Source organism: Alosa alosa, chromosome 22 (assembly GCF_017589495.1).
Source record: "Alosa alosa isolate M-15738 ecotype Scorff River chromosome 22, AALO_Geno_1.1, whole genome shotgun sequence".
Lineage (NCBI taxonomy): Eukaryota > Metazoa > Chordata > Actinopteri > Clupeiformes > Clupeidae > Alosa > Alosa alosa.
In genome coordinates this window covers 16212228-16237916 of record NC_063210.1, presented here as the reverse complement: position 1 = coordinate 16237916, position 25689 = coordinate 16212228, and the positions used below count along the sequence as shown (strand labels likewise).

The following is a 25689-nucleotide window of genomic DNA, read 5'->3' as shown; positions in this document are numbered from 1 at the left end:
ATCACAAAATTATTATCCTTCCAAGAGCAGTGGGGTATTCCAAGAATCTGGTTTAGTGATAAACCTGAGTAAGTTTACCCCTCACACGTTCTTGAGCATCCCCAAGGTTTCGTTTAGTGGATGTACTCACGGATTATATTAACAAACTATTTAAGAGCATAGTAAGGAGTAAGAGAAAGTACCCTCCTCCAAAATAATAATAAAAATATATTAAACAACACAAGTTCAGAACAACTCCAGGGCACCGGCATCAAAACGTCTTCACAACATTCAGGGCGGCAAAAAAAAAGAAGCAAATCCACAGTACTTCAGTTCAAAATAAATAGATACAAAAGCCTTCATGTAAACAGAGATAAAAATAGGACCGGTCGGCCTCTGCAAAAAAGAGCTTGCGGTCATGTTCACTGCGTTATGAGGTTCTTGTCTCCGGCTCCCCTGTCATCTGAGGTCTAGTACCGTTGTCTTGGTGTCTTTCACGACAACGTGTTTGCAGATCTGCAGAGAATGAACATGATGTCAACGAACGGCAACGAGGACACTAAATGTTTGGTTACACACTTTACTTGACAGTATCGACATAAGAGTGACATGACACTGTCTTGAACTTTTTTGATCCCGTGAGGGAAATTTGGTCTCTGCATTTAACCCAATCGGTGAATTAGTGAAACACAAACAGCACACAGTGTACACACAGTGAGGTGAAGCACACACTAATCCCGGGCGCAGTGAGCTGCCTGCTACAACAGCGGCTCCAGGGAGCAGTGAGGGGTTAGGTGCCTTGCTCAAGGGCACTTCAGCCGCAGCCCACTAGTTGGGGCTCGAACCGGCAACCCTCCGGTTACAAGTCCAGAGTGCTAACCAGTGGGCCACGGCTGCCCCTACAAAATGGAGTACGCCGAGTACACATACATTCCTCCTTTTCTCAATCTCTGTTTCTTTCTTTCTTTTTTTCTCTTCTTCGTGAGTGATATACAGCATCATCAGTGTCATCAAAACTAAACCCAAATACCCAATAGCCCAAATATATTTCGTCCCAAAGCACTGGTGCACTGTAAGTCTGAATGTGTCAAAAAAAAAACCATTCTACTCCTCCTCAGTTCATATCAGTGCACAAAAACACTACCATGTGCAAACAAACGCGTACAAACACATTTTCTCACACATTCTCTCTCTCTCTCTCACACACACACACACACACACACACAGTGTGTGACTCACAGTGAATAGAGGTGGGTCCTTTGAATGCGGATGAAAGCCCTTCAGTCTGCAGCCGGCCACCTCCCCCATCCCCGAGCTGGTGAGTCTAAACACTCCTGTGCTGAAACACAAACAAGCACACACACACACACACACACACACACAAAAACCTCATGTTACACAAAAATACTTATCACACAGTGACATCATATGTCCCAAATGCATTAAAGTCTTCCTTCAGAGCACACACAATAGCTGGTAATGATGACCAGCCTAGCAGGCCTGCCTACACACACACACACACACACACACACACACACACACACACACGAATAAACCTATAGGCACACTGAAGCATACTCAGTGGGACTCAAACAGAAATTAGACAGACAGATAGACAAGACAGACAGAGAGACAAACAGTCAGACAGGCAGACAGTCTGACAGACAGAGAGAGAGAGACACACACACACACAGGAACTCACTCATTGTGCTTGGGAGCACAGACAATGGCGATGGCTTCGGGCAGCATGTGCTGATAGGAGCAGTGTGTGTGCAGGTCCACGCTGGACAGAAACGCCGTCTGGGTCGGGTGGGTCTGGAAAACAAGCACATATATAAGTATAAGTATAAGTATATATACTCTTTTGATCCCGTGAGGGAAATTTGGTCTCTGCATTTATCCCAATCCGTGAATTAGTGAAACACACACAGCACACAGTGTACACACAGTGAGGTGAAGCACACACTAATCCCGGCGCAGTGAGCTGCCTGCATCAACAGCAGCGCTCGGGGAGCAGTGAGGGGTTAGGTGCCTTGCTCAAGGGCACTTCAGCTGTGCCTACTGGTCAGGGTTCGAACCGGCAACCCTCCGGTTACAGGTCCGAAGTGCTAACCAGTAGGCTACAACTGCCCCAACAATGATACAATGATAAAAATGAGATACTAGACAGGAGACACACACACATCCATACTCAAGCCAGTCAAGCCAGGGCTTTTCCTGTTAGAATTACAAAAAATAAATAATAATTTGTAATCATTTCTGAAATTACTCCTCCAGCTTTTGCTCTTCTCCTGCTACCGCTGATGGACGGCTGATGTGGACACCATTTATTTATTTTAAATTTGGCTGACGCTCCAAAAGACGTCCAAAGTGACTTACATATGTCTATTACTGTATTACAAGGGCCTACCTGGAGCAACTGAGGGTAAAGTGCCTTGCTCAAGGGCATGACAGTGGCAGCCACAACTTTGTCTGGCTACTGCATGCTAGCCCAGCTCCTTAACCACTACGCTACCATAGCCCATCTCCCTGGAGCAACCCAGGGGAAAGTGCCTTGCTCAAGGGCATGACGGTGGCAGCCACTGTTGAACCCACAGCTTTGTCTGGCTACTGCATGCTAGCCCAGCTCCAGCTCCTTAACCACTACGCTACCATCGCCCAGCACACTACAGTAATCTCCTGGCACGACCCTGAACAACCACACGTCAAAACCTGACCCACTCTACCTGGACTGCTGAGATCTAACTCTGAGGCCCAGTTCTGGAGGGCCTCTATCGGACCTGGGCTGGGTCAGAGCCAGAACATAGCCTGATCTGACACTGCATTGGTTAGCTGCTCAGGCTATGGTCATCGGTTAGCTGCTCAAGCTATTGTCATCGGTTAGCTGCTCAGGCTATTGTCAGTTTCCATGCCAAACCTCTGACTTTAGAAGCACCTGCTGATTATGCACATAATAAGTCTTTCAATGAGGTGTGTGTGAGTGTGTGTGTGTGTGTGTGTGTGTGTGTGTGTGTGTGTGTGTGTGTACGGTTGCCGGTCACCTTCGCAGGCTCTGGCTTCTCCCCTGTTTGTAACACTGCAGCAGTTTTTCAGCAAGCTGCTCCAGTTACCTCAGGCCAGACCACCACACAGACAGAGACCTCAGCCTCCAGACAATGCTAATCAGAGACTGTGTGGAGACGGTAGGCCAAGCAGGCCAGTGTGTTTCAGAAAGGAGGGTTTTGTACTCTGGTGCTCGCTCATATACCACAACATATTGTTTGGTTAACCTCTGACCCCTAGAGGCGCCACAGATACTTCAAATACTAGGTCAGTAGCACAGCTCTGCCACATTCACGGCTTCCTCTTTAGCTGTGGAATACTACATGATGTTTATCACCATAGATAGGTTTCCATTCTATTCAGACGCAGACTAGTTCTGAGTTCGATTTGTGTGTGTGTATGTGTGTGTGTTTTGTGTGTGTATATGTGTGTGCTTATGTGTGCGTGCTCGTGTGTGTGTGTCTGTGTGTGTGCGTGCATTTGTGTGCTTATGTGTGTGTGTGTGTGTGTGTGTGCCACCTACATGGATCCAGCCCAGTGTGAGCAGGCTGTGGCGGTCTTGGTAGTTGAAGAGCTCCTCCACGTTCTCCATGTCACAGTAGTCTGGCCCGGCCGACTGCTTGGGGACGATCACGTGGGTCAGCACAAACTCGTTATGAGTCTGGAGGAAGTACACACACCTTTATTAGTTTACCATCTTTACATATGCAAGCAAGCAAGCACACAGACACACACACAATAACTAAGTCGCACAACTGATCTCAATCTCTCCCTCTCACTAACACACACACACACACTTGCAAAAACAAAAAAATAAAAATCAAGGTCTCTGCTGTGACATATTCCCTTCAATTTGAAATTTAATCATTCAATAAAAACCTTTCTAAAGAGAAGAATGACCTCAGTTGATTACACACAGGTTGATAATGCAGCCAGGATAGAGGCAGAAACATCTAATCTCATGAGGTCCTCTTTCCGTACCAGATAAACATGGACGAGCTGTCATCAGCTGTCAACCCTTTTCGCTACTCACTTGCTGAGAAGTGATAACAGTACACCTAAGCCCGGCTAAACAACCATTAGGCACTGTTTACATAATAAAGATCTGGGGGTGTATATTGTCTATGAGGGACTCTTCACCATATAGACACAATGTATTGACTGTAAATATAAGACAGGACATTAATGGGCCATTTGAGATGCATGGAGATAAGAGGAACAAAGACAACGCCACACCATTCAAACGTGTTCCAAACGTGGAGGAACACAATAGAGAGTTAGACGCATGAACTCGGAGACGAAATGTGATCTTTGCTGAGGTGATCCATGACCTTTTCTACTATTGCCACCCATAAAGGATAATTCCGGTGTGATTTTGACCTAAAGTGTGTTGAAACATGAAAATGAGTGTGAATGTATGTCTCATAGCTCACCTCGGCTTGTCCCCTGCACTCAGAAATCTGGCGCTAGTTAGCAAATACTACCAACACAGTGTTTCGTTGTGGTGCCTCGGGCATCGGCCTAGCCATGCAAATAAATCACTGTTTTACACCATTTACGAGGCTCAAAGTAGCACCATACTTCATTGGTAGACTTCCGAGGGCCTTGCCATTTAAAACGAGACATAGACAACTTTTGAAAAAAGCACTGGTAGTTTATATACAAGACGATTTATACAGACAGTACCTTAAGGCCGTTACCGTTAGACGCCATCTTGAATTTAGTCACGATAAGTCGAGCGATGAGTACGAACGAACAGGTATGATAAGGGATCAGATTCCAAAAATAATTCCGTGAAAATGCATGGATTCCAGTTGCTGCTACTGCTAGGCCGATGCCCGAGGCACCTCAACGAAACACTGTGTTGGTAGTATTTGCTAACTAGCGCCAGATTTCTAAGTGCAGGGGACAAGCCGAGGTGAGCTATGAGACATACGTTCACACTCGGTATCATGTTTCAACACACTTTAGGTCAATATCACACCGGAATTCTGCTTTAAATCTGGTTCAGACCCGTCAACGACACACACACACACACACACAGGCGATTATAGGCATTGTCATAACAATGAACACACATGAAAACAATGCCTTCTTGAACTTTGAACATTAAATGGCTGATAACACCACAATGGAGAAGGCAACTTTCCAATTCACCACAGCCCCACAGGCACTTCAGTCGGTTAGACAACCTGGGCTATAAGGGTGTGGCATCCAACTCCCATACAAACACAACTTAGTTACACACCCACAGCTCACAGCTCATAAAAAAGAGGCATTCATCTCCTGGTGACACAGTACCTTAACTAAGGTTTATTTAAGCAATAAGCCCCGAGAAGCCGTAGGTTGCACTGATTCTACAACAGCTAAGGGGCGTTGTTAGGCACGACGCGCTAGCGGACCCCCCTTAGCTGTTGTAGAATCAGTGTAACCTACAGACTCGAGTGGCTTATTGCTTTTCTAAAACTGATCCTATAAATACCTGGCAAAGTTTCATAAAGTAAAGGCACAGCAACCAGAAATATAACGAGTTATTCCTAGATAATCATTCTTCCGCCAAGAAATATATTTCCTCTATCGTAATGGTTGCCAAGCAACGTCAAGACGCAGCTACTTTACCTTTTGTATCAAGTTATGGTAGCGCAGTAATATAGAACGAAATGCATTCAGGGTGTATGTTTATGCTGGATTTTACAACGGCATCAAACGTGATTCAGCCAATCACAATCAAGGACTGGAACGATCAGTTTTAGAAACATTGATTTTGCAAACATGTTTTTAGCTATGAGGTTAATATACAAGGGACTATATGGGAATGTATTTTTTTTCAAAAACACAATCTGATTCTGATTGATTGGGCTATTGGGCCCTGCGATTAATACACAGGTGCAGTTAATATTTGTTTTGTTTTTTTAATTACTATTATTTGCATACAATACTGTCCTGCGGTTTAATTACCTGTGTATTAGCTACATTGTGTATAATGTACTTTCTGGCAAGTAGAGCTGTGTGCGGCTGCCTCTTATGGATCACCCTTTATATTTCAGTTTGAAAAAATGAGCTGTTCTGATGAAAAACAATTCCCAGTCATTTCCGCATGACTAATTAGTTGAATGGTCACTTCGACCGGATGGTGAACCAAATGGACTGAGCGACACATCTCTGGCAGCTATGACTGAGTCATGTGGTGATTAAGGTGCTAGTGACTAAGACTTCACACTGTTACATTACATTATGTTACAACTGCGATACGAATGAAAATGCTAATTAGCCGATGAACCTTAATATAGGCACATCTAAAAGGATTACTGTTCCTTGGTAATATGAACAGAAATCACCATATAATCAGTGTGATTCAGGAAGGTAAGATCTTGACATCTGCTGTGGTCAGAATTATGTATCCCTCACACTGTAAGACAATCTGAGTGTGGATAGATGAATGGATGAATATGCTATGACTGAATACCTGGATTAAGATTAGGATTGAGAATAAGATTAGGGATGAAGTGCAGATTTACCAGTTTCCCGCAGAGCACCCCACATGTCTCGATGCCCCGCGCCGTGTTGCTGTCGGCCAGTAGAAGGAACCGGTGCGTCAGGTCCCTGGGCACGAGCACGCGCCTCAGACCATCTACTCGCTGATCTGAGAACAGAGAAAAGACACCACAACAGCAATGATTAATACAGACAGCCATATGTGATCTGGTTTGAGAACAGTAGGAAAAAACAACATGGAGACTCTTTTACTGACCACTGAAAGTCTTTTCAGAACATACAGTCTTTTCAGAACATTAAAAAAAAAAAGAATCCCCAATAAACAAAGACATACAGCGTTGTATGTGTTTGAGAACAGTGGACAAATGTGCACATACATTGTAAGCGTGCATGTACCCTGACCCATCCACTGGTCTATGCAAAGAAATGGAAAAACACACTTATTGTCTTAAAGAGGGAATAAGATTGCTGGTAGGACGCACAAATCAACTGATTTAGTTCCAGGTTTAACATATTTTTCAGCCAACAAGGACTTGTGAACAGTGAATTGATGTAAATAGTGTGAGTAAGATATGGATGCAAGACACCTTAACTAGCAAGTGTGCAAAGAAGAGACAAAACCGATGACTAAAAACCATCATGTTTCAGATCCTCAGAGGCTTTCACTGACTCGGGGTCAAATTGTCAAAATAAAACTGTAAAAATAAATAACCCATCCCCTTACATACTGTTCCAAGTACAGGTGAGGGGAAAAATACGGCAGATTGGTAATGAGCACTTGAAGCCATGAGTTCGGAGAACCTTATTTGGCTGCGACTGACCTGGGACCAGCTGGGAATTAAAGGAGTAAATAAATAATGAATGGAGGACGACCATTTACATCCATTAGACCATGAGTCATCAGCATCAGGCAGAGCACGCTTCTATTATATCCCCACAAAAGAGAAGAGAGAGAGAGAGAGAGAGAGAGAGAGAGAGAGAGAGAGAGGGCAGAGAACGGGAGGGAGAGAGGTGGGCTAAACAGAGAAAATGAAGGGAGGAATCAGAGGTAAAACAGTAAGAAAGTGAGAGTATCGGAACAACGTATCGGAACTCCCCCTATTTCCACCGGTCCCGTATTTCCGCCGTCTTGCGTGTATGTGTCACTTAATATCCATTTCTATACAAACCAAGACGGCGAATTCCTAAAGAAACGCAAGCACCCACACCATAGGTGTATCTAAATTAGCTACAGGGCTGCCAACTTTTCAAAAAACCTTGGAGTGAGATTTGGTGGGGCCAACCAAAAGTTTGCTGCGTAGGCTACATAGGAAATATTTCTTTGGCTCATTCAGCAGCATTATTACCGTACAGCCAAAAAAAAAAAAAATACTAGTGGTTCTCGGGTGTAGGGACCAGGGTCCCAGAGTTAAATTAACGTTGGTATCAAAGGGATCTACTACTAGGACCTCGGTCTGAACCTGCGTTCATCTGATGTTGTGTCGTCCTAAGGGTGTTTTGTAAGAATTTAAGGAATGTTTGTATATTTTAACTTTTAAATGCATCAATTGGGTGCACTTTCAAAATAAATTCAGGTCAGACTCGCTTATTTTTATGGAAATATTTGTGCTGTAGCCTAAACTATTTTGCACTTCAGATTATAACCATGCACACACAGGTGGAATATTTATGGTGATATTGCAATACGTTCACAACCACAAAACATATATGCTACATTTCACAGTTTCGAAATGGTCAAACATGTGTGTACATTTCAGCACTCCATGAAATTATGCAGAAGTGGTCACCTGTGTTATTCAGCTAGTTCATTTAAGATAAGATATTAGTCATTGTAATGACCATCTAGCCTATAGCCTACATGCTCTTCCTTTTTCAGGAAGTACCCATATCTGGGAACTTATTATGTGAATGTTTGCATATGGCTTATGTCAGGCATTATATCAAGAAAAAAATATTTGTGTCTCATTATTGGATTTTTGTCATATTTTTGCATTAATGTTACTAGGAAGCATGCCAATAGAAATATTCATGCATCTGTGAATATGGGATTGGCTGGAACCTGGCAATAGAAGAACCATGATAGTGGGATAATCTATGGCTGAGCAATTTGCAAAAATGTATGTACTGACAAATAGTTTACATTAGAATACATTATAATTTCGCCCGAATGAGACTAGGCTATGTAGAAATGTGTTGCAATTTGAAAAACCGGATAACTCAGGAACCACTTATTGCACAGAGGCATGCTTTATATCCTCGTATTCGGTAGGGTTTGCTGTTTATTGTGATATTGGGTTTGCCATGTGTTGTGTGAAGGGTTAGTGAGATATTTGACCGAGAGTAATGGGTGTGCACTGTGTGCAAAATGATTAAATTGCATGTAAGTTCACGGTCTCTGAAAGCACTAGTCGACCACGAGTGGCTCAACAGGTAGATCTAGATCAACTCATCTTTCAGGCATTGACTGACCGGGTTGACACTTCAGCGTAAGAAATCGGGGGTGTGGCGTGTGAGCATGTGAAACTAATCAAATGTGTGTGTCTCACGGCCAATGCGTGAGGGTTGGCAGCCCTGTAGCTATGTACCAAAAATGACATTTTACCGAGACTCAAAGAGCTGTAAACAGTGTTGTAAAGCTGCGTGTACAAATCCGCTTGGAGCTCCAGTGAAATTTTAATTTCATGACGAGAATTCTCGGTCTAACCGTTCATGTGCCATTGAAACCTCCGAGTGTGGTAAACAAAATCGGATATTTCAGGTAGTAAAAGCCCCGGTAAGAACCAAACCAGATTTGGTTCAAATCTACACACCTATGGCTACTGAAAAATGTAAGGTTCATTTATGAAATGCTATTTTTAAGTATTAAAAAACATCAAACAACGAAAGTGGTGGTAATTGGAGGCGTTACGATACAGTAGAGTATGCTGCGAAAACCACACTGTAGAGGTTGGTGTGAACACACTGCATTGCATGCTATACAACTTACTGAAAGCCCAGAATGAGAGACAGAGAGAACAAAATGCCAACGGAAATGCCAACTCCATCATGCCCATGAACAAAACAAACAGCAGAGAAAGAAATAGAAAGAGAAAGAGAGAAAGAGAATCAAGTCCAGGCAAAGAAAGTGCAAGAGACTGACAAAGAGAAGAGACAGAAAAAGAAGCAAACCTGAGCGGTCAGAAGACTAAAAACCATGTTGGGAGAGAAGCTATTTAAACTAAACTCCAACTCCCATCAACCCCCACAAACCGCCCCAGCACTCACTCTGCACTGCGGCTAAGGTGGCGGCCGGCTTGACCTGAGGCACGGCGTTGTTTCCGGTGCCGGATGCCGCCGGGCTCTTGTTGCGGTTGGGGTCCAAGCGTACGTGGTTCTTGGTGCCGTGCGAGAGACACGAGCCGTCCGTCTGTTCAGGCACCTTGCCGGACGCACCGGTCGCGGCCGTCGCCGTAGCCACGGGCTCGTCCTGGCGACGGCTGGCCAGCTCCTGGCGCCGCAGCTGGTCCTCGAAGTAGCGGAACTGCTCGGACTCGATCTGCATGCGGCGGAGGTGCTGCACGCGCTGGCGCTCCTCCTCCAGCAGAGACAGGCGCTGGAGACGCTCGTCACAGCCCTGCTGCGCCGCGCACGCCACCTGGCTCTGGAGACACACACACACACACACACACACAAGTGTGAGATAGAGATAGCACTTAGCTTGCCACACACAGGGCTTGGGGACAACAGAATTGGAATCATATATCAACACACACTTCTCACACAGACACAACTTCATGTGCACACACACACACACACACACGTGAGATAGAGATAGCACTTAGCTTGCCACACACAAGGCTTGGGGACCACATAATTGGAATCATATATCAACACACAAACACACACTTCTCACACAGACACAACTTCATGTGCACACACACACACACACACACACACACAGGGAACAGCCCCACTAGTAAACACACATGCTGAAGGGAGTTTAAATTGGGCTTAGGGTACACAGATAACCAGCACACTTAGTAAACACACATGCCAAAGGGAGTTAAATTGGAATCACATATGAACAAACACACACACACACACAGAACACTTAAGGCTTAGGGAACATAGGGAACACAGGGAACACATGCTGAAGGGAGTTTAAATTGGGCTTAGGGTACACAGATTACTGGCACACTTAGTAAACACACATGCCAAAGGGAGTTTAAATTGGAATCACATATTAACACACACACACACACACACACACAAACACGCTTCAGATGGTGTGGCCCACCTGTCGCTTCAAGTACTCGCTGTGCTCTTTGCTGTACTTTTCGTGCAGAAGCTTCTTGAGCTGGTCCTTCCGTGGAAAAGCCACTTCTTGCAATTTCTGGGAAGGAGGAAAAAAACTGAGATGAGTTGGTAGAAAAACATGAAACCACTATCTGCCTTTCAGTGCTTGTGTGTGTGTCTGTGTGTGTGTGTCTGTGTGTGTGTGTGTCTGTGTCTGTGTGTGTGTGTGTTTTGGTCAGGATATTGGTGTGCTTTCTATTTCCTGAGATCATAGTGCAGGTTTAGATCAATAAGAGCGTGAAGCACATGAAAAAGAAAAGCACGGAGATGAGAAAGGACAACACACACACACACACACACACACACACACACACAAAGAGATATACAACAAGTCCAGGTCCGCGTGCGCGCAAGCACAAGCACACACACACACACACACAAAGAGATATACAACAAGTCCAGGTCCGCAGGCACAAGCACACACACACAAAAAGAGATATACAACAAGTCCAGGTCCGCGTGCGCGCAAACACACACACACACACACAGAGATACAAGCACAACACACACACACACACAGAGATATACAACAAGTCCAGGTCCGCGTGCGCGCAAGCACACACACACACAGATATACAACAAGTCCAGGTCCGCGCGCGCACAACACACACACACACACACAAAGATATACAACAAGTCCAACACACACACACACACACAAAGAGATATACAACAAGTCCAGGTCCGCGTGCGCGCGCGCAAGACACACACACACACACACACACACACACACAGACTATTGCCTCCTCTACCATTACAGTGTTGGATACATGCATTTTCAGTGCATCCACAAACCCACTAACCCAAAGGTCCCAAACTTCAATAAGGATTCTGTCACCCAACACAGGAACAGTAGCCTCTCCGTGGTATACGGGACTTAAGAGATTTAAGTTAAGAGATTTCATTAATGCCACTGTATTACAGTAATGACAATGTGTGTTGGCCATAAGCCTCTGAGGGCGTTATACCCGCGGTGGCACAACCTAAACAGAGCACTAACATACCAGCCCGTGCTAATTAGCCATGATGCTAATCAGATTAGCGCTAGGCTAGAGGTGCCATGGAGATGCAGTCGGTAGCTCTTACCCTCATGATGACTTGCTTCTCTGGCACGCTACACTGCTGGTAGTCCCGGTGGCTGGGGAGCTTCTCCACAAATAAACTGTGATGTAAAATTATATATCAAAAATGTATATATTTTCAAAAAGAAAAATATTTCACTGAATGTGTGAATATGCGTGTTGGACATTTTACCATATTCTCACTCAACAACTTCAGCGGCAACTAGATGCAATTAAATATTAAATTCTGACAAACACCTTCCAGAGATACATCAAGTACATAAGGAACCATATAAGCAAATGTAAGCACACACACGTTTGTTGTACAGCTTGTATGCATTAGTATATGTGTTAATTTTGTGTGTGTTCCCCCAGCTCAATGTGTGCCTCTGTGCATGTTTATGTATGTGGATGCATATATGTGTGTGTGTGTGTGTGTGTACGCTCACGTCATAAACTTGTTGTAGAGCACGTCGGCGTTCTCCAGGCTGTTTGTGTGTGTGTGTGTGTGTACACTCATGTAATAAACTTGTAGAGCACGTAGCCGTTCTCCAGGCTGTGTGTGTGTGTGTGTGTACGCTCACGTAATAAACTTGTTGTAGAGCACATAGGCATTCTCCAGGCTGTGTGTGTGTGTGTGTGTGTGTGTACGTAATAAACTTGTTGTAGAGCACATAGGCGTTCTCCAGGCTGTGTGTGTGTGTGTGTGTGTGTGCTCACGTAATAAACTTGTTGTAGAGCACATAGGCGTTCTCCAGGCTGTGTGTGTGTGTGTGTGTGTGTGTGTGTGTGTGTGTGCTCACGTAATAAACTTGTTGTAGAGCACGTAGGCGTTCTCCAGACTGCCCTCCTCCAGGTAGACAGCGGCCATGCGCTCCATCTCCACACCGGAGCGGAAGTATCGCCGTGGCGTCACCTCCTCGTTGATCTCGATGTTGTAGCCCATCTTGCTGAGGGCACGGACGCGCTCCGCCGCGGTCAGGCTCACGTCGGTGTGATCCGGTACTGCCGCCAGCTTCTTCTTCGGAGCAGTGGGGGAAAGGGGGAAATGGTGGCATTTACTCACATGCTTCGGGGAGCACAAACATTAAGCTACCCTCTGGAGTGTGACCTCCATCAGATACAACCACACACAGGCATGAATGAATGTACTCTCATGCAGACACATACATACCCTTAGACACAGATATGCATGCACACACACACACACACACACACAGACACACACACACACACAGACACACACACATAGATCTTGTGCACACTCACACACATATATATATATAGATCTTGTGCACTCACACAGATCTTGTGCACACACACACACACACACCTTGTGCACTCACACGCTCACTCCCTCTCACTCACACACACACACACACACACACACACAGACCTTGTGCACACCCACGCATGCTCAGGCAGTTTAAGTGAATAACTAGCTCAATTTTGAGTGACGGCTTGCACCCTTTGCACATTGACATGCAGCTTCTCTCCTTTAGAACGTGTAGAAAAGAACGGTTCAGAACGTATAGAACAAAATTATAAAAGTTCCAGCAGCTCTTACAAAGATGAATAAATTAGTAAGATTAGAGGAGGTTTTTATGTATGTATGTATGTATTTCAGTTATTTATTACTTCTATTGTTACTCTTACTCTATTTATTAATTTGATCTATATTTATTATTGATTGACTAACTATTTGGGAGTGCGGAGTGTTAACATAAACAATATATGTGTATGAATGAGGCCTCTTCACAGCAAACCAAATTTAGGCAAATACAGTAAACTGAACCTGAACCCTGACACACATGCGCACACGCACACAAAGGCCTGGTTTGATATTTGAGAAAAGAATAGAATAGAATGGCATTGCATGAGGTTAAATTGAAAGTAAGGGGACAGAGGAAGGGAAAGAGGAGCTGGGCAATTCCATGCAAAACGGTCACATCCATAACGCCAACACAATGCCATAGTATTTAGTTGCCGTTATGGATGTGACAGTTTTGCGTGGAATTGCCCAACTATCAATTTCAGAAGAGAAGGAGAGAATAACAGGGAGTGGGCAGGAGAGAGGGAGGAGGAGGTGTGTGTGTGTGTGTGTGGGGGCTGAGGTGTGTGTGTGTGTGTGTGTGTGTGTGTGTGTGTGTGTGTGTGTGTGTGTGGGAGGGAGGGGGGGGGCAGAGAAAGATGAGCAGAGGAACCACGTCAATGAGCAAAAAAGCACAAAGCTTTCTCAACAGGGAGAAGCCAGCATGAGACACAAGCATCATGAAGAGACAAAGACATGTTTATGCTGAAATAAATCATGACCAGAAAAACAGAGGGGGAGTGCAAAGTAACTCACACAGAGAAAATTATATTATTCATGGAAAGAATAGCCAACACAGGAAAGGTAGAAAGAAATCCAAGAAAGAGAAAGAAAAAAAAGAAAGTGAGGGAGTATGTGGGTGTGTCTGTGTGAGAGAGAGAAAGAGAGAGAAAGAAAGTGAGGGAGTGTGTGGGTGTGTCTGTGTGAGAGAGAGAGAGAGAGAGAAAGAAAGTGAGGGAGTGTGTGTGTGTGTGTGTGAGAGAGAGAGAGACATGGAGAGACAGAGGCAGAGAAAGAGTTGGTCCCAAGGATGTAACATCACTCCACCCCATCAGCACTTTGCCCACATCAGCCCAGCAGCAGCAGCAGCAGCAGCAGTGTGTTGGCCCTGAGACACCACATGACAGGCCCAGCATTGCCTTCAGCAGCAGCACTGCTCCCTGCTCCCTATTCCAGAACAGTGGGCATTTCTCTTCTGCTCACTCTTCTTGACTTGCGTGTGTACGTGAGTGTGTGAATGTGTGCGCGTGCGCGTGCGTGCGTGTGTGTGTAGAGGTTGAAGCTGACGTAGAGTAGGCTCACTGCTCCAGAACAATGTACACTCCTCTTCTCTACTGCTCACTCTTCTTGACTTGCGTGTGTACGTGAGTGTGTGAATGTGTGTATGCATGCGTCAGTGCGTGCGCGCGTGCGTGTGTGTGTGCGTGCGTGTGTGTAGAGGTTGAAGCTGACGTAGAGTAGGCTCACTGCTCCAGAACAATGTGCACTCCTCTTCTCTTCTGCTCACTCTTGTTGACTTGCGCAGTGTGTGCGCGGCGCCAGCGCGCGCGCGCAGTGGCGCGGCGCGGCGCAGTAGAGGTTGAAGCTGACGTAGAGTAGGCTCACTGCTCCAGAACAATGTGCACCCCTCTCTCTGCTCACTCTGTTGACTTGGCGCGTGCATGCATGCATGCCAGCGCGGCTTGCCGCGTGGTGTAGAGGTTGAAGCTGACGTAGAGTAGGCTCACTGCTCCAGAACAATGTGCACTCCTCTTCTCGTCTGCTCACTCTTGTTGAGCTCTCAGGGGCCACAGAGCCAGAGGCGCGGAGGCGAGAAGAACTTTTAGCACGCATACACACACTCAGCATAATGCGGAGTGGGATCGACAAAGACGCCGCGGCAGACAAGGCAGGTAGTCTTGAGCAAGACACACACACACAAACAAATGTGCTTGTATGTGTGTGTGTGTGTGTGTTTGTGCTTTAGAGAGAGAGGGAGGGAATGATTGAGTAAGTGGGAGAGATGCAAAAGAGAGAGAGAGAGAGAGAGAGAGAGAGAGAGAGAGCAACAGAGCAGGGTGACCGGAAGGCAAGAGCCTCGGCTGCCTCGACTCGCTGGCCCCTCATACTAATGACCAAACAGTGGGCCTCTTTCACGCGGGTTACCAAGGAATGGTGGAATCTTATCAAAATTCTAGAGCCTTCCGGTGCACTGGAGACAAGACAGCCCTCACACACACAAACACAACAGCATGTACACATACGCACACGCGCGCGCGCACACACACACACAGCATGCACAAACGTATATGCACAGCCACACACACACACACACACAATAGCATGCACACATGCACGCACATACGTGCACAGCCACACACACACACACACCAGCAGCCAGAGTCAGTAAAACCAGCAAGCCAATTTTGTTTAGCTTTTTTTGCCGGACTGCCAAAGATTCACACGCTGCCTCCACCAAGGAAGCAGTTAATGACGGTGACGGCGATAGCGCAGCCCTTGTCTAATAATTATCTATTCATGAGGAAGAGGAGGGAGAGGAGGAGGAGAGGAAAGGAGGGGAGGGAGGATAGATGGAGGGATGGAGAGGAGAAAGGAACTCGCATCCGTTCCCTCGTTCCAGCCCTCCTCCCACTTCAGGAAGGGGGGGTGTGAATGACACAGCAGCTGCATGGAAAATGTTAATGGCAGTGACTCAGAGGATAACGAGGGCTATCGCCGCCACCCCCCATCCCCCTTCAAAATGAAAACCCAGTAACGCCATCACCACACACACACACACACATTCAGATAGTACTAGTTCTAGTCAATAGTCCTTTGGTGAAGCTTGATCCACTTGGATATCTAATCAGTGTGTCAGTTTGTGTGTGTGTGTGTGTGTGTGTGTGTGCATGTGTAGGTTTGTGTAGGTAGGTGTGTAGGTGGGAGGAAAGCAGAGGATGATTTGTATTTGGGATCCTCTGGTAACTCATCAAAGAGTGTTGGCTTCAAAGTGAGTGTGTGGTGTGCTGTACTTGTATCCTACATGTGTGACTCATTCTCTGTGCGCGGCTGTGTGTGTGACCGCATGCGTGACCATGACCATGAGTGGTGAATGGTGAGTGTGAGTGTGAGCGTGACTGAGTGGTGAGCGTGAATGCATTTGAAATTGAGCGCACGGTCGCTGGTGCCCAGTGCTCACCAACGTGTTGAAGCTGAAGCTTTGCTCCATGGTGTCTCTAGCAGGCAGGCTGACAGCAGGCTCCAGTCTTCCCAGCGAGTCCATCTGTTGCCCCCCCGGACTCTGGCTCACTGTGTGTGTGTGTGTGGGGGATAGGACAGAGAAAGAGAGATGGAAAGAGAGAAGGAAAGAAAGAAAGAGAAGGAGAAAGAGAAGAGCGTGGAGAAAGAGAGATGGAGGGAGAGAGAGGGGAAGACACTTCAGCTCAGATATCAGTGGCTTTAGGTGTGGCAGCACAGGCCTGGTCGATACGCTCCCCTTGCTGAAGGGCAATAAGTCATCTAAGTGTTTCCGAGCGGCACCGCCGACAACAGTTCATGCACGGCTGTTGTCTCACCCTACAGTAAATGTGCTGGAGTGTGTGCATCCAAGCCAAAGCCCCTTGTGTTTTAGATGCCGTAATGCTAATCTGCTGACAAGAGATAGAGGCTGGTCTTCATGCTGCTGAAGAGACACTAGGACATCTGTGCTCATCACTAAAACTAGGAGGTCTGGGCTAATCGCCATCTGATTTTGTTTTTGTTTTTTTCCCTCCTGAATAGCTAAGCCTGTTGCAAAGCATTCCACACACAAAAAACAGTTCCTGTTGCTATGTCAGCTTGTAACCATGCAGAAAAAGATGGTGACTCATTGAGTATGCTATCTTTTAACTGTGAACAGAGATGTGAGAAGGAAAAAAAAAGTCCTTGGTTGCTTTCTTTTTTTTTTTTGTCTACCTCAAAGGAGCATTTGACAGTTGATTAAAAAAAAAAAAAAAAAAAAAAGAACACATTTCTCTATTAGCATTTGACTCTGGGTTTGGGACGTATATCGTCGGATAATAGGTCGTCGGATATCTCCCTCCCTCCCCAACGTGAACAATTACAGTGTGTTCCCATCCAAGGCTGCAATGGCAACATGCAACAGATGTAGTGTAAAGAATAGGTACATAGTGTGAGCTAGCGGTGTAACTTAACGCCATGCCATCCCTACTGTGAGCTGAGCTGGATTTTGAACCAAGGGTATGTCACTTTTCTGCTAATGACAAATCACAGGCAAATAACAGGGAAGGTATGTTCTACATGTAACGGTAATGACTGCTCTTATCACTTATAAATACCAGGTCCATGTGAAATGGCAGCAAATTACAAATATGTTAGCATTTCTATATGCCTTCAGGGTCATAAGACCATTTTGGAAGATTTTTTTTTTTTTTAAATAGAATGCAGCTGTGATAACCATGCTAACCATGCTAACCAGCCCCAGTCGCTGGGATAAAACTCCACAGGGGGAACAGGATAAGAAAAGACAAAAAGACAAAAGAAAAATAAATGTTTTGAACATTTGTCTGGTTTACCTGAAAAGCAACAACAAAGAAGATCAAACAACAGCTACTGGTGTCATTACAATCTCGTTTGACGTGATTCACCCCTTGGCTGAGTGTGTGTGTGTGTGTGTGTGTGTGTGTGGGGGGTGATCTAGTGACAATGGTTTACAGTAGCCTCCTGGTCACTAGCTAGTTTGAGGTGCAACACACACAAGTTATCAGTAAGGAGGGCGCGTCAGCTGTTAACAGCCTCTTTTTCTGGTGACTTGAAGAATCACACGTTTACCTTTTGAAAGCCCTCAGACTAATGTGAAACTAATGTAGTTTCTCAGGGCTTTAGAAGTGCTCAAATCATCACCAACAACGACAAAAAGGGTAATCACACACACACAAGTTCTGGGCATTCAGGTACACCTATACAGCTCACAGTATACACTTACCATAGAGACATACATGACACACACACACACACAACAAACAGAAAACAATGACAAAATAAAAAAGAGCTTCTGCAGAGCGTCAACGGATGACCAAATAATCAATGACTCCTGCAATGAAAGCACGCCTCCGCGGTTGAAGAAAATCTTGGCTATAATAAGTATTAGTCATCTATCAATCTCCTGGGAGAGGCAAGGGGGTGGGGGGTGCTTGTTGGAGTGTGAGTTTCATAATACAAGTCTTGAGGTAGACAACGTATAAGACGTGTCCCCTGTTGTGTTGTGTGGGTGGTTGTACTGATGAAAGTAAAGAGTCAGACGCCCTGTCCCTGACCCACAGAATCAATGTTGCTCACAACTCGTCTACTCTTCGGTAAAGACAGTTTTGTTCTGTCCAGCATTCACGCACATTTCAGTTTAATAGTCATTATGCTCATCTGTGGTGGCGATTTGAAAAACGCAAAGCTTGCTGACTCACCTCCATGAAAACTTAAGGGTGCTGCCTGTTATTTGTATTGCCTGCAAATCACTTCAGCCATGCCATGTAATATTCAGGCTCAATCCACAAGCAAAAGAAAATACACAAGTAGAAAACATCCAATGTCAGAACTGGGGCTGTTTTGTGTGTTCTAACAAAGCCTTTTGTGATGCCCTAATAATGGAAGAATGTCAGAAAAAAATGTCCACTAACCTGAATCGTAAGAGGATGAGGAAACAGTGTCTTGTTTTTCATGTCTAACTATTGCCAGGGGAAAGTGAACTAATTTGCCTCTAGGATAAGAAGACAATCTTTAAGACCAAATCTCCCCACGTTTTAAATACAATGTGAAAAGTTGGCCCATCAATATAGGCTAGTCTTTTTAACCTTAAACTGGGACAACTGTTGTTTATATTAGGCTAGCCTACTATACATTTTGTTAATGAACAAAATACACACGAGTGTGCCCACACAGGTGACAAAGAAAAAGTAGGTTACTGAGTGAAAGTTGTGTGGCGCAGTGATTTCACTTCCTTTTTACTTAAAATAAACTGCCGTGTAGGCTACTGTAGAGATTCTAATTACCCTACTTGAAGTAGGGAAACACGGTCAAATATCAATTCAGACTGCTTTTTGTCAAGCATTTACGATTCCCATGGTAGCCTATAAGCCACCTGGCCCCATAACCTTGATAGTTGCGCTACGAAACAATGTTTCAAGTAACTGCTGGCTATTTCAGCTGTCAAACTGACTGATCCAGATGTTTTGCTGATACGTTCGCCTCCATCCCAATTCACCACGAGTCGTTCAGTATTCCCCTTGTCGTTGGTTAACCAACCTCTGCGTGTTAAAGACAATAATCTTTAAAAGACAGACTTTAGTAGCCCAAATCCAGTCATAGCCTGTGCTATGCTCCTCAAAAGTGCGACAGCAATCAAAGCCACATCGCCTGGGAATGTAGGATCGACATGGAGGTATGAATCAGCATCGGGTATGGACATCATCAGACTCAATTTACTTTCATTCTTAGACATATTCAAAATAAAAACATGCAATATTTTGGAAACACTAGCCTACCAGTTATTCAGCCGGGCTGCTGCTGGTCCCACGCTCCGCGCATCCTTGTCGTCACATGTAGCACATGCTAGAATTCAGTGCAAAAACAGAAACCTGGCGTCAATAAAAGGCAGAGCTCTTTTATATCCAAACCTCGCGTTTTTTGGCTTTTGTTTATGCTTCTTTGTCACTTCATAAAACCATTATTCAGAATGACACACGTTTCTGGGCTCAACGAAAGTTTACCGGTGATAAAAATGGCTGAAAGCTGTCTTTCAAACCAGAGATCCTATAAGGACCGCCGGAGATGGTTCGTAAAGCTCCGCAGTCAAATCAACGCCGAGGCGGCTGTAGCAGCAGTTATTACAATGTGACAGCTGAAGGGGGTGGGGATGAAACCACTCCAGAATGTCACTGGTCAACGTAACCTACTGTAGTTAGCCTGGTCGCGTCACGCGCACTGCCCTCAAACAAAATACTGGTTCCTTTTGCAATCTCGTAGGCTAGGCCTACATCATGAGAAATTAGATGATAAGATTCAGTAGGCCATTGTATATTATTAACGCCTGATGTCCGTGGACAAAGTGAAACAATCCTTCACAGTCTGATTGAGGTATAGCTGTATGCCCCCGTTTTCATTTATCGTTGTTTTACATAACGAACAGCGGCCTCGAAAGTAGCCTATCTACATTTTGTAGGCCTATCGTGTTGATTTTGTCGTGTTTTGGTGGAGCATGCGTGAATAGCAGCTCGCAAACCTGGAATTTAGCTAGTCTGTAGCCAACTGATGTTGCCTGAAGACTTGGCAGCGACATGTCCAAGGCTGATTGCAATTTCCCACAGATATTCACTAGATGGCGCAAAATTCCTGCAACGATATTTTGCACGAGCCTACGGACTGATGAATGGCAGGCTTTACATGTTAAAAATACCGCCTTTGATACCGAAATACTGACTTTGAGCCATGCGCAATTGTTTTGATCAGTTCTGATTATCTTGTTCTTCCGACCTTTTTTAGTTAATGGCTAAATTGTGTAAGCCTACCAGACTGGGGGAAAAAACTATTGTAAACGTGGTCTCTCACCTGTATGGTCAGGAAGCCCCCCAGGTGTCAGGCCTATATCTTGAACACTGACAATGTCACCACACGAGACCAAAGTGTTAATTTTTAGCTTACCGGCAATTTACATTCAAATCTCACCACTACCTTAATAAGGAAGAGTCTGTAATTTTCTGTTTTACCTGAGGCGATTGCTCTGTTGCCTTCCGCTTGTTCAGACACGCAGATCTCTCAGCGCGTCATACTTTCCCCCTGATGATGGAAATCGTCGGCAGGGATAGAGCAACGACCGGATAGAATCTGACTCAACGAAGTGACAGTACGCTTCCAAAACCTCTATTTTTTCTGGATGAAAATGACAACTTCCGATCAGTCATTTTAAGTTTCAAGACTTCCAGAAATCTGGGGAAACATTTCTCTTGAAGGGTGGCTGGAGTCAGGTGTTTTCAGTTAACCAGGATAGCCTACGTCACGACGACTGGAAGACATGGGGATATTATATTCAGAGGTAGCTGTAGCCTACATTTAACCTACTTGCCTAATCACGGTAGCCTACATGCTGTTCTGTTCTGCGCTGTTTAGTTGTATACACTGCGCTGTACTTGTATACTATTGAATGTAGTATGCTATTTGCTGGAGTCTGTAACAAGCTTGTTCTCAGGATACTGTTCGTCTTCCAACAAGGAATGGGCTTCTATAATAATGAGCTGATGCTTTTCTGTCATAATAAGACAATTCGTGTTTGCTGTGCACTATGTGTGTGATGAAAAGACTGAAATGTTGTATGCTGTAGAACTGCATTCTTGGGGTAGCCAGAAATGTCAACCATGCATTGCAAGATGGTTCCTATCTATCTTGATTTAACAGCTATTGTGTCTACTTTTGCTCCAAAATAGGCTAGCCTAATGATTTTTCTGATGAATGATTTAATCTTGATCACCATATTCATTGATTAGGCCATTGACAGTCACATCCATGTGCCTTTATTCTCTACACTGTTAAAAAGTTTTATTTTTTCTGAAGTACATTTTGGTAAATTGGTTCAGAGCCATCTAGACTGTTCCTTCATCTGCTGATGTTGCATGATGTGTTCGGTATGGTGCAAGATAGGACAGGAAGATCACAATTACTCAAGTCAAAATTATCCTATCTTCCTGTTCAGATTGACGCAACATCTTTCGGTGTAACTGGGCTATCCATGCCAAGTCAAACATGCGTGCTGTCCTAACTGGCAAACCTAAACAAGGTGTAACAACATTTTCAGATGACATCAGGGCAAAGGATTGTATGAAAGGACTATACATCATATCAAGACTGAAAGTAAAATGTTGACGCTATAATGTTGCTTTAGTTTGTCCTGTAGAGAATCAAAGGATTTAGGGAGTATCAGTCATTTGAAGATCCCACTGATGATAGGGATATGACCAGAGATGTGTCTAACCGTCAGTATACGAGGTGTAGCATGTGTTTAAAAAGGGTGTGTTACATCAGATACACATGTGGTCAAACCTGCTGAGCAGCCTCTCCTGTGTAGTCCTGGACTGTCCTTTGACATACTGTTGGGTCATAAGTTAACACGACTTCTTGGCATGTTTTTTTTTTTTAAGTGTGGTGCTGTGTAGTATCCTTGTGTGTGTGTGTGTGTTTATTTATGTTTATAGAGTGGGTTAGCTACAGTGCTGCAGAGCACAAACTTCAGTTATTCAAAGGGATATAATCCAACATCATTCTATCCTACTACCCTAGCCAATGTGCCAAGCGGCCTATGACAATGATGTCCATGAAGTCTACCGCCTCTACAGGGACAACCCTAAGAGTCTGAATGTCCAAGAGGAGTCGTCTGGTGAAACACCCATCATTGCTGCATGCCGGAGAGGAAACCATAATGTAGTGAAGTACCTGCTGGACTTGGGTGCAGATGTTTCCATATGCAACAAGGTAATTAACCAAGAGGGTTGCCGGTACTTCTGTTTTACAAGTTGAAAAGGAATGAGATTTAGAGATCATGTGTGCCATTCTTCATCTTCATTTAATTTTATGTGAGTGTGTGTGTGTGTGTGTGTTTGTTTGTTTGTTTGTTTGTTTGTTTGTTTGTTTGTTTGTGTGTGTGTGTGTGTGTGTGTGTGTGTGTGTGTACAAAATGAAATAATGACTCAACCACCATCCAAGGTCTACCAAGCCAAAAAAGCAATTTGGCTGCAGTATTGTGATTTTCAGCTCCCACAGCAGGAGTGTTTCTGAAAGCCACCGCGAGTCAGTTGTGTTGTGAATGAGTCTTATTGTGGTTTACAGACTGACAGTACTGAATGTGACCCCAGCCATTGTGCCATGTGTGAACTCCTTTAGAACCCATTGGTTAGCATTCTAGAAGTTGCTATCATTCTAGAAGTGTCGACCAGGGAGTGAGTACGCTGTTTTGACAAACATGTCTGTCTTTTGTCCACAGAAACAGAGGACGTGTTTACACTATGCTGCCAAAAGAACATACTCCTTTTTGGATTACCTCATGATTGTCATTATGATGCCAATTCTGTTAATCGGATACCTAATACTGGTAAAGCACCTTTCCAAGTGTCATTTCAAGTGTTCAGCACGTAGTTAGGTATTTTATACAGTTTAATTGTTTACATGTGTTTAGCCTACTTCCATATTATGCTAACGAGACGCCATTATCTCTTGTATCAACACAGCTTGAGAAGCAAAAGAAGAATGAGGATTTAATGAAGTTGGTTTTGAGCAGCAAAGTGGAAGTAAATTGCAAAGATTATGTGAGTTGTTTCTCTTCATTTCAGCATGCTCTAACATTTGGCAGAAATGCGTTTCACATTATCAGTCCACATGGTCCTCCTCGCAATGATGTGAAAATGGGCACTCCCTCACACCTACTCTTTCTCCCCAGCTGGCCTGGGATTTGGCCATATCTGGAATCTGTTTCTTACTACCAAATTAAATGAGGAATGGGGCTCTTGATTTGTTGACTAAGATACAGTGCAGCTGAATGCCAGTCTTCTGTTTTGCAGAAAGGCAACACAGCACTTCATTATGCCTGTCTGAGAAAAAGCAACACAATTGTGCCTTTGCTACTCGAAAAAGAAGCAGACATTTCGATCAAGAACAATGTAAGTCATATTGAAACTGTTTAAAGGAATTATCCGGAGTAAAATGCACTTTATATCAATTTACGGATGATTGGGAGTACATATGTTGAGTTGACATCCAAATCATGTCATTCGGATGTGTTTTGAGAAAGTTCGATGTTACCGTTTTTAGTCAAAGCTCTTTAGAGTGGAAGTGAGAAGGGCATATTATTTAGCAAGCAAAAAGCGTTATTTTTATACCTCTTCTACAGTTCCAAACAACATTGCACTTACGTGGTAGTGAGTAGAGGGTCCCTAAAGCCAAACCCGAAGTATCCGAAAATCTTTATGGTGGTTGGATAGAGAGTCCAGAATGAATTTCATCAAGCCAGTACCTTTCCGCCATTTTTTGATATTCATTCTGGACTCTCTATCCGACCACATAAAGACCCTCGGATACTTCGGTTTGGCTTTAGAGACTCTACTCACTACCACGTAAGTGTAATGTTGTTTGAACTGTAGAAGAGGTATAAAAACTAGCGTTTTGTAGCGGTGAAATAATATGCCCTTCTCACTTCCACGCTAACGAGTTTTGACTAAAAATGGTAACATCGAACTTTCAGAAAAAACACATCCGAATGACATGATTTGGATGTCAACTCAACGTATGTACTCCCAATCATCCGTAAATTGATCGAAAGTGCATTTTACTCTGGATAATTTCTTTAACTGTGTGTTTCTTGATTTAATATTAAATTGTTTTAGCTCATTACTATACATTATACCTAGTCTACATTCTGATGCCATTCAGTGAACTCAGTCATGATGACATAATGGCTGCAGAATGATTTCATTGAATCACTGTTACACACTTGGTTGTAAGAGTCCAGCTATTTGTAAACAAAGCTTAAAAATGATCATAGTGACCGCAATCGCGGATGATCTTAAGTGTCAGGGTTATTTGTTAATGATGTAATTTCCTGTGACCTTACAGAAGGGAGAGACTGCACTGGATATTGCAAGTAAGCAAAAGTTTAAGAAGATTATCACCTTGTTGAAGAAATCAGGTTAAGGAAGTGAAGACATCATGAGGAACTTTGAGACTTTAGTCTAACCCTAGGGACATCGAAACAGCCGGAATGAAAACATTAATCTCTTGGGCACATCGACCATTGCAAAGGAATGTCACCTGAATGTTGGTTCTCTTACACAATTTTTTCTTTGCTTTGTATATCACAGTTTACAAACCTGCTGCACAAAATTGTTTTTACACTGTATATTTTTCAGGACAGTATAAAACACTTGGGTCTGTGCTGCTGTCCATGGTCATTGTTTTGTCTCACTAAAATTATGTCATGGTGACATAATTGATTTTCCTTTAAAACATTTTGATCCAGTTGCTTTTGCACCTTGTAAGTAATTTCAATTGATTTTATAACCAGTTCTGCTTAGTTAAGTGTTTAGTGTGCATACATTCTAGGCTTGAATTGAGGAATTGTTTGTCATATGTGATATTTTATTAAGTCTAAATAAAGGGTGTTTTAAATGTAGTTAT

At 44.1% G+C, this 25689-nt stretch overlaps 2 protein-coding genes across 8 annotated transcripts; one reads left to right on the top strand and one right to left on the bottom strand.

Annotated features, from left to right (window-relative positions):
• Positions 1–105: 105 nt before the first annotated feature.
• stambpl1 (STAM binding protein-like 1) lies at positions 106–21322 on the bottom strand. Of its 6 annotated transcripts, none has more exons than XM_048232637.1 (12): positions 21240–21322; positions 20019–20085; positions 16682–16791; positions 12716–12933; positions 11938–12013; positions 10793–10888; positions 9781–10156; positions 6540–6664; positions 3545–3682; positions 1682–1794; positions 1219–1318; positions 106–495 (listed from the first exon to the last, which is right to left on the bottom strand). In XM_048232637.1, exons 3-12 carry the CDS (start codon positions 16763–16765, stop codon positions 439–441), a joined length of 1383 nt encoding a protein of 460 aa, XP_048088594.1. In that variant the 5' UTR covers positions 16766–16791; positions 20019–20085; positions 21240–21322; the 3' UTR covers positions 106–438. The 6 variants fall into 6 exon arrangements, with proteins under 6 accessions (XP_048088594.1, XP_048088597.1, XP_048088595.1 ...); XM_048232640.1 differs by lacking the exon at positions 21240–21322 and adding an exon at positions 21082–21220; XM_048232638.1 differs by lacking the exon at positions 21240–21322 and adding an exon at positions 20244–20752.
• On the top strand, positions 20554–25566 carry ankrd22 (ankyrin repeat domain 22). Of its 2 annotated transcripts, none has more exons than XM_048232651.1 (6): positions 20554–20610; positions 22804–22995; positions 23504–23611; positions 23748–23825; positions 24078–24176; positions 25129–25566. In XM_048232651.1, exons 2-6 carry the CDS (start codon positions 22807–22809, stop codon positions 25204–25206), a joined length of 552 nt encoding a protein of 183 aa, XP_048088608.1. In that variant the 5' UTR covers positions 20554–20610; positions 22804–22806; the 3' UTR covers positions 25207–25566. The 2 variants fall into 2 exon arrangements, with proteins under 2 accessions (XP_048088608.1, XP_048088607.1); XM_048232650.1 differs by lacking the exon at positions 20554–20610 and adding an exon at positions 21301–21565.
• Positions 25567–25689: the final 123 nt, after the last annotated feature.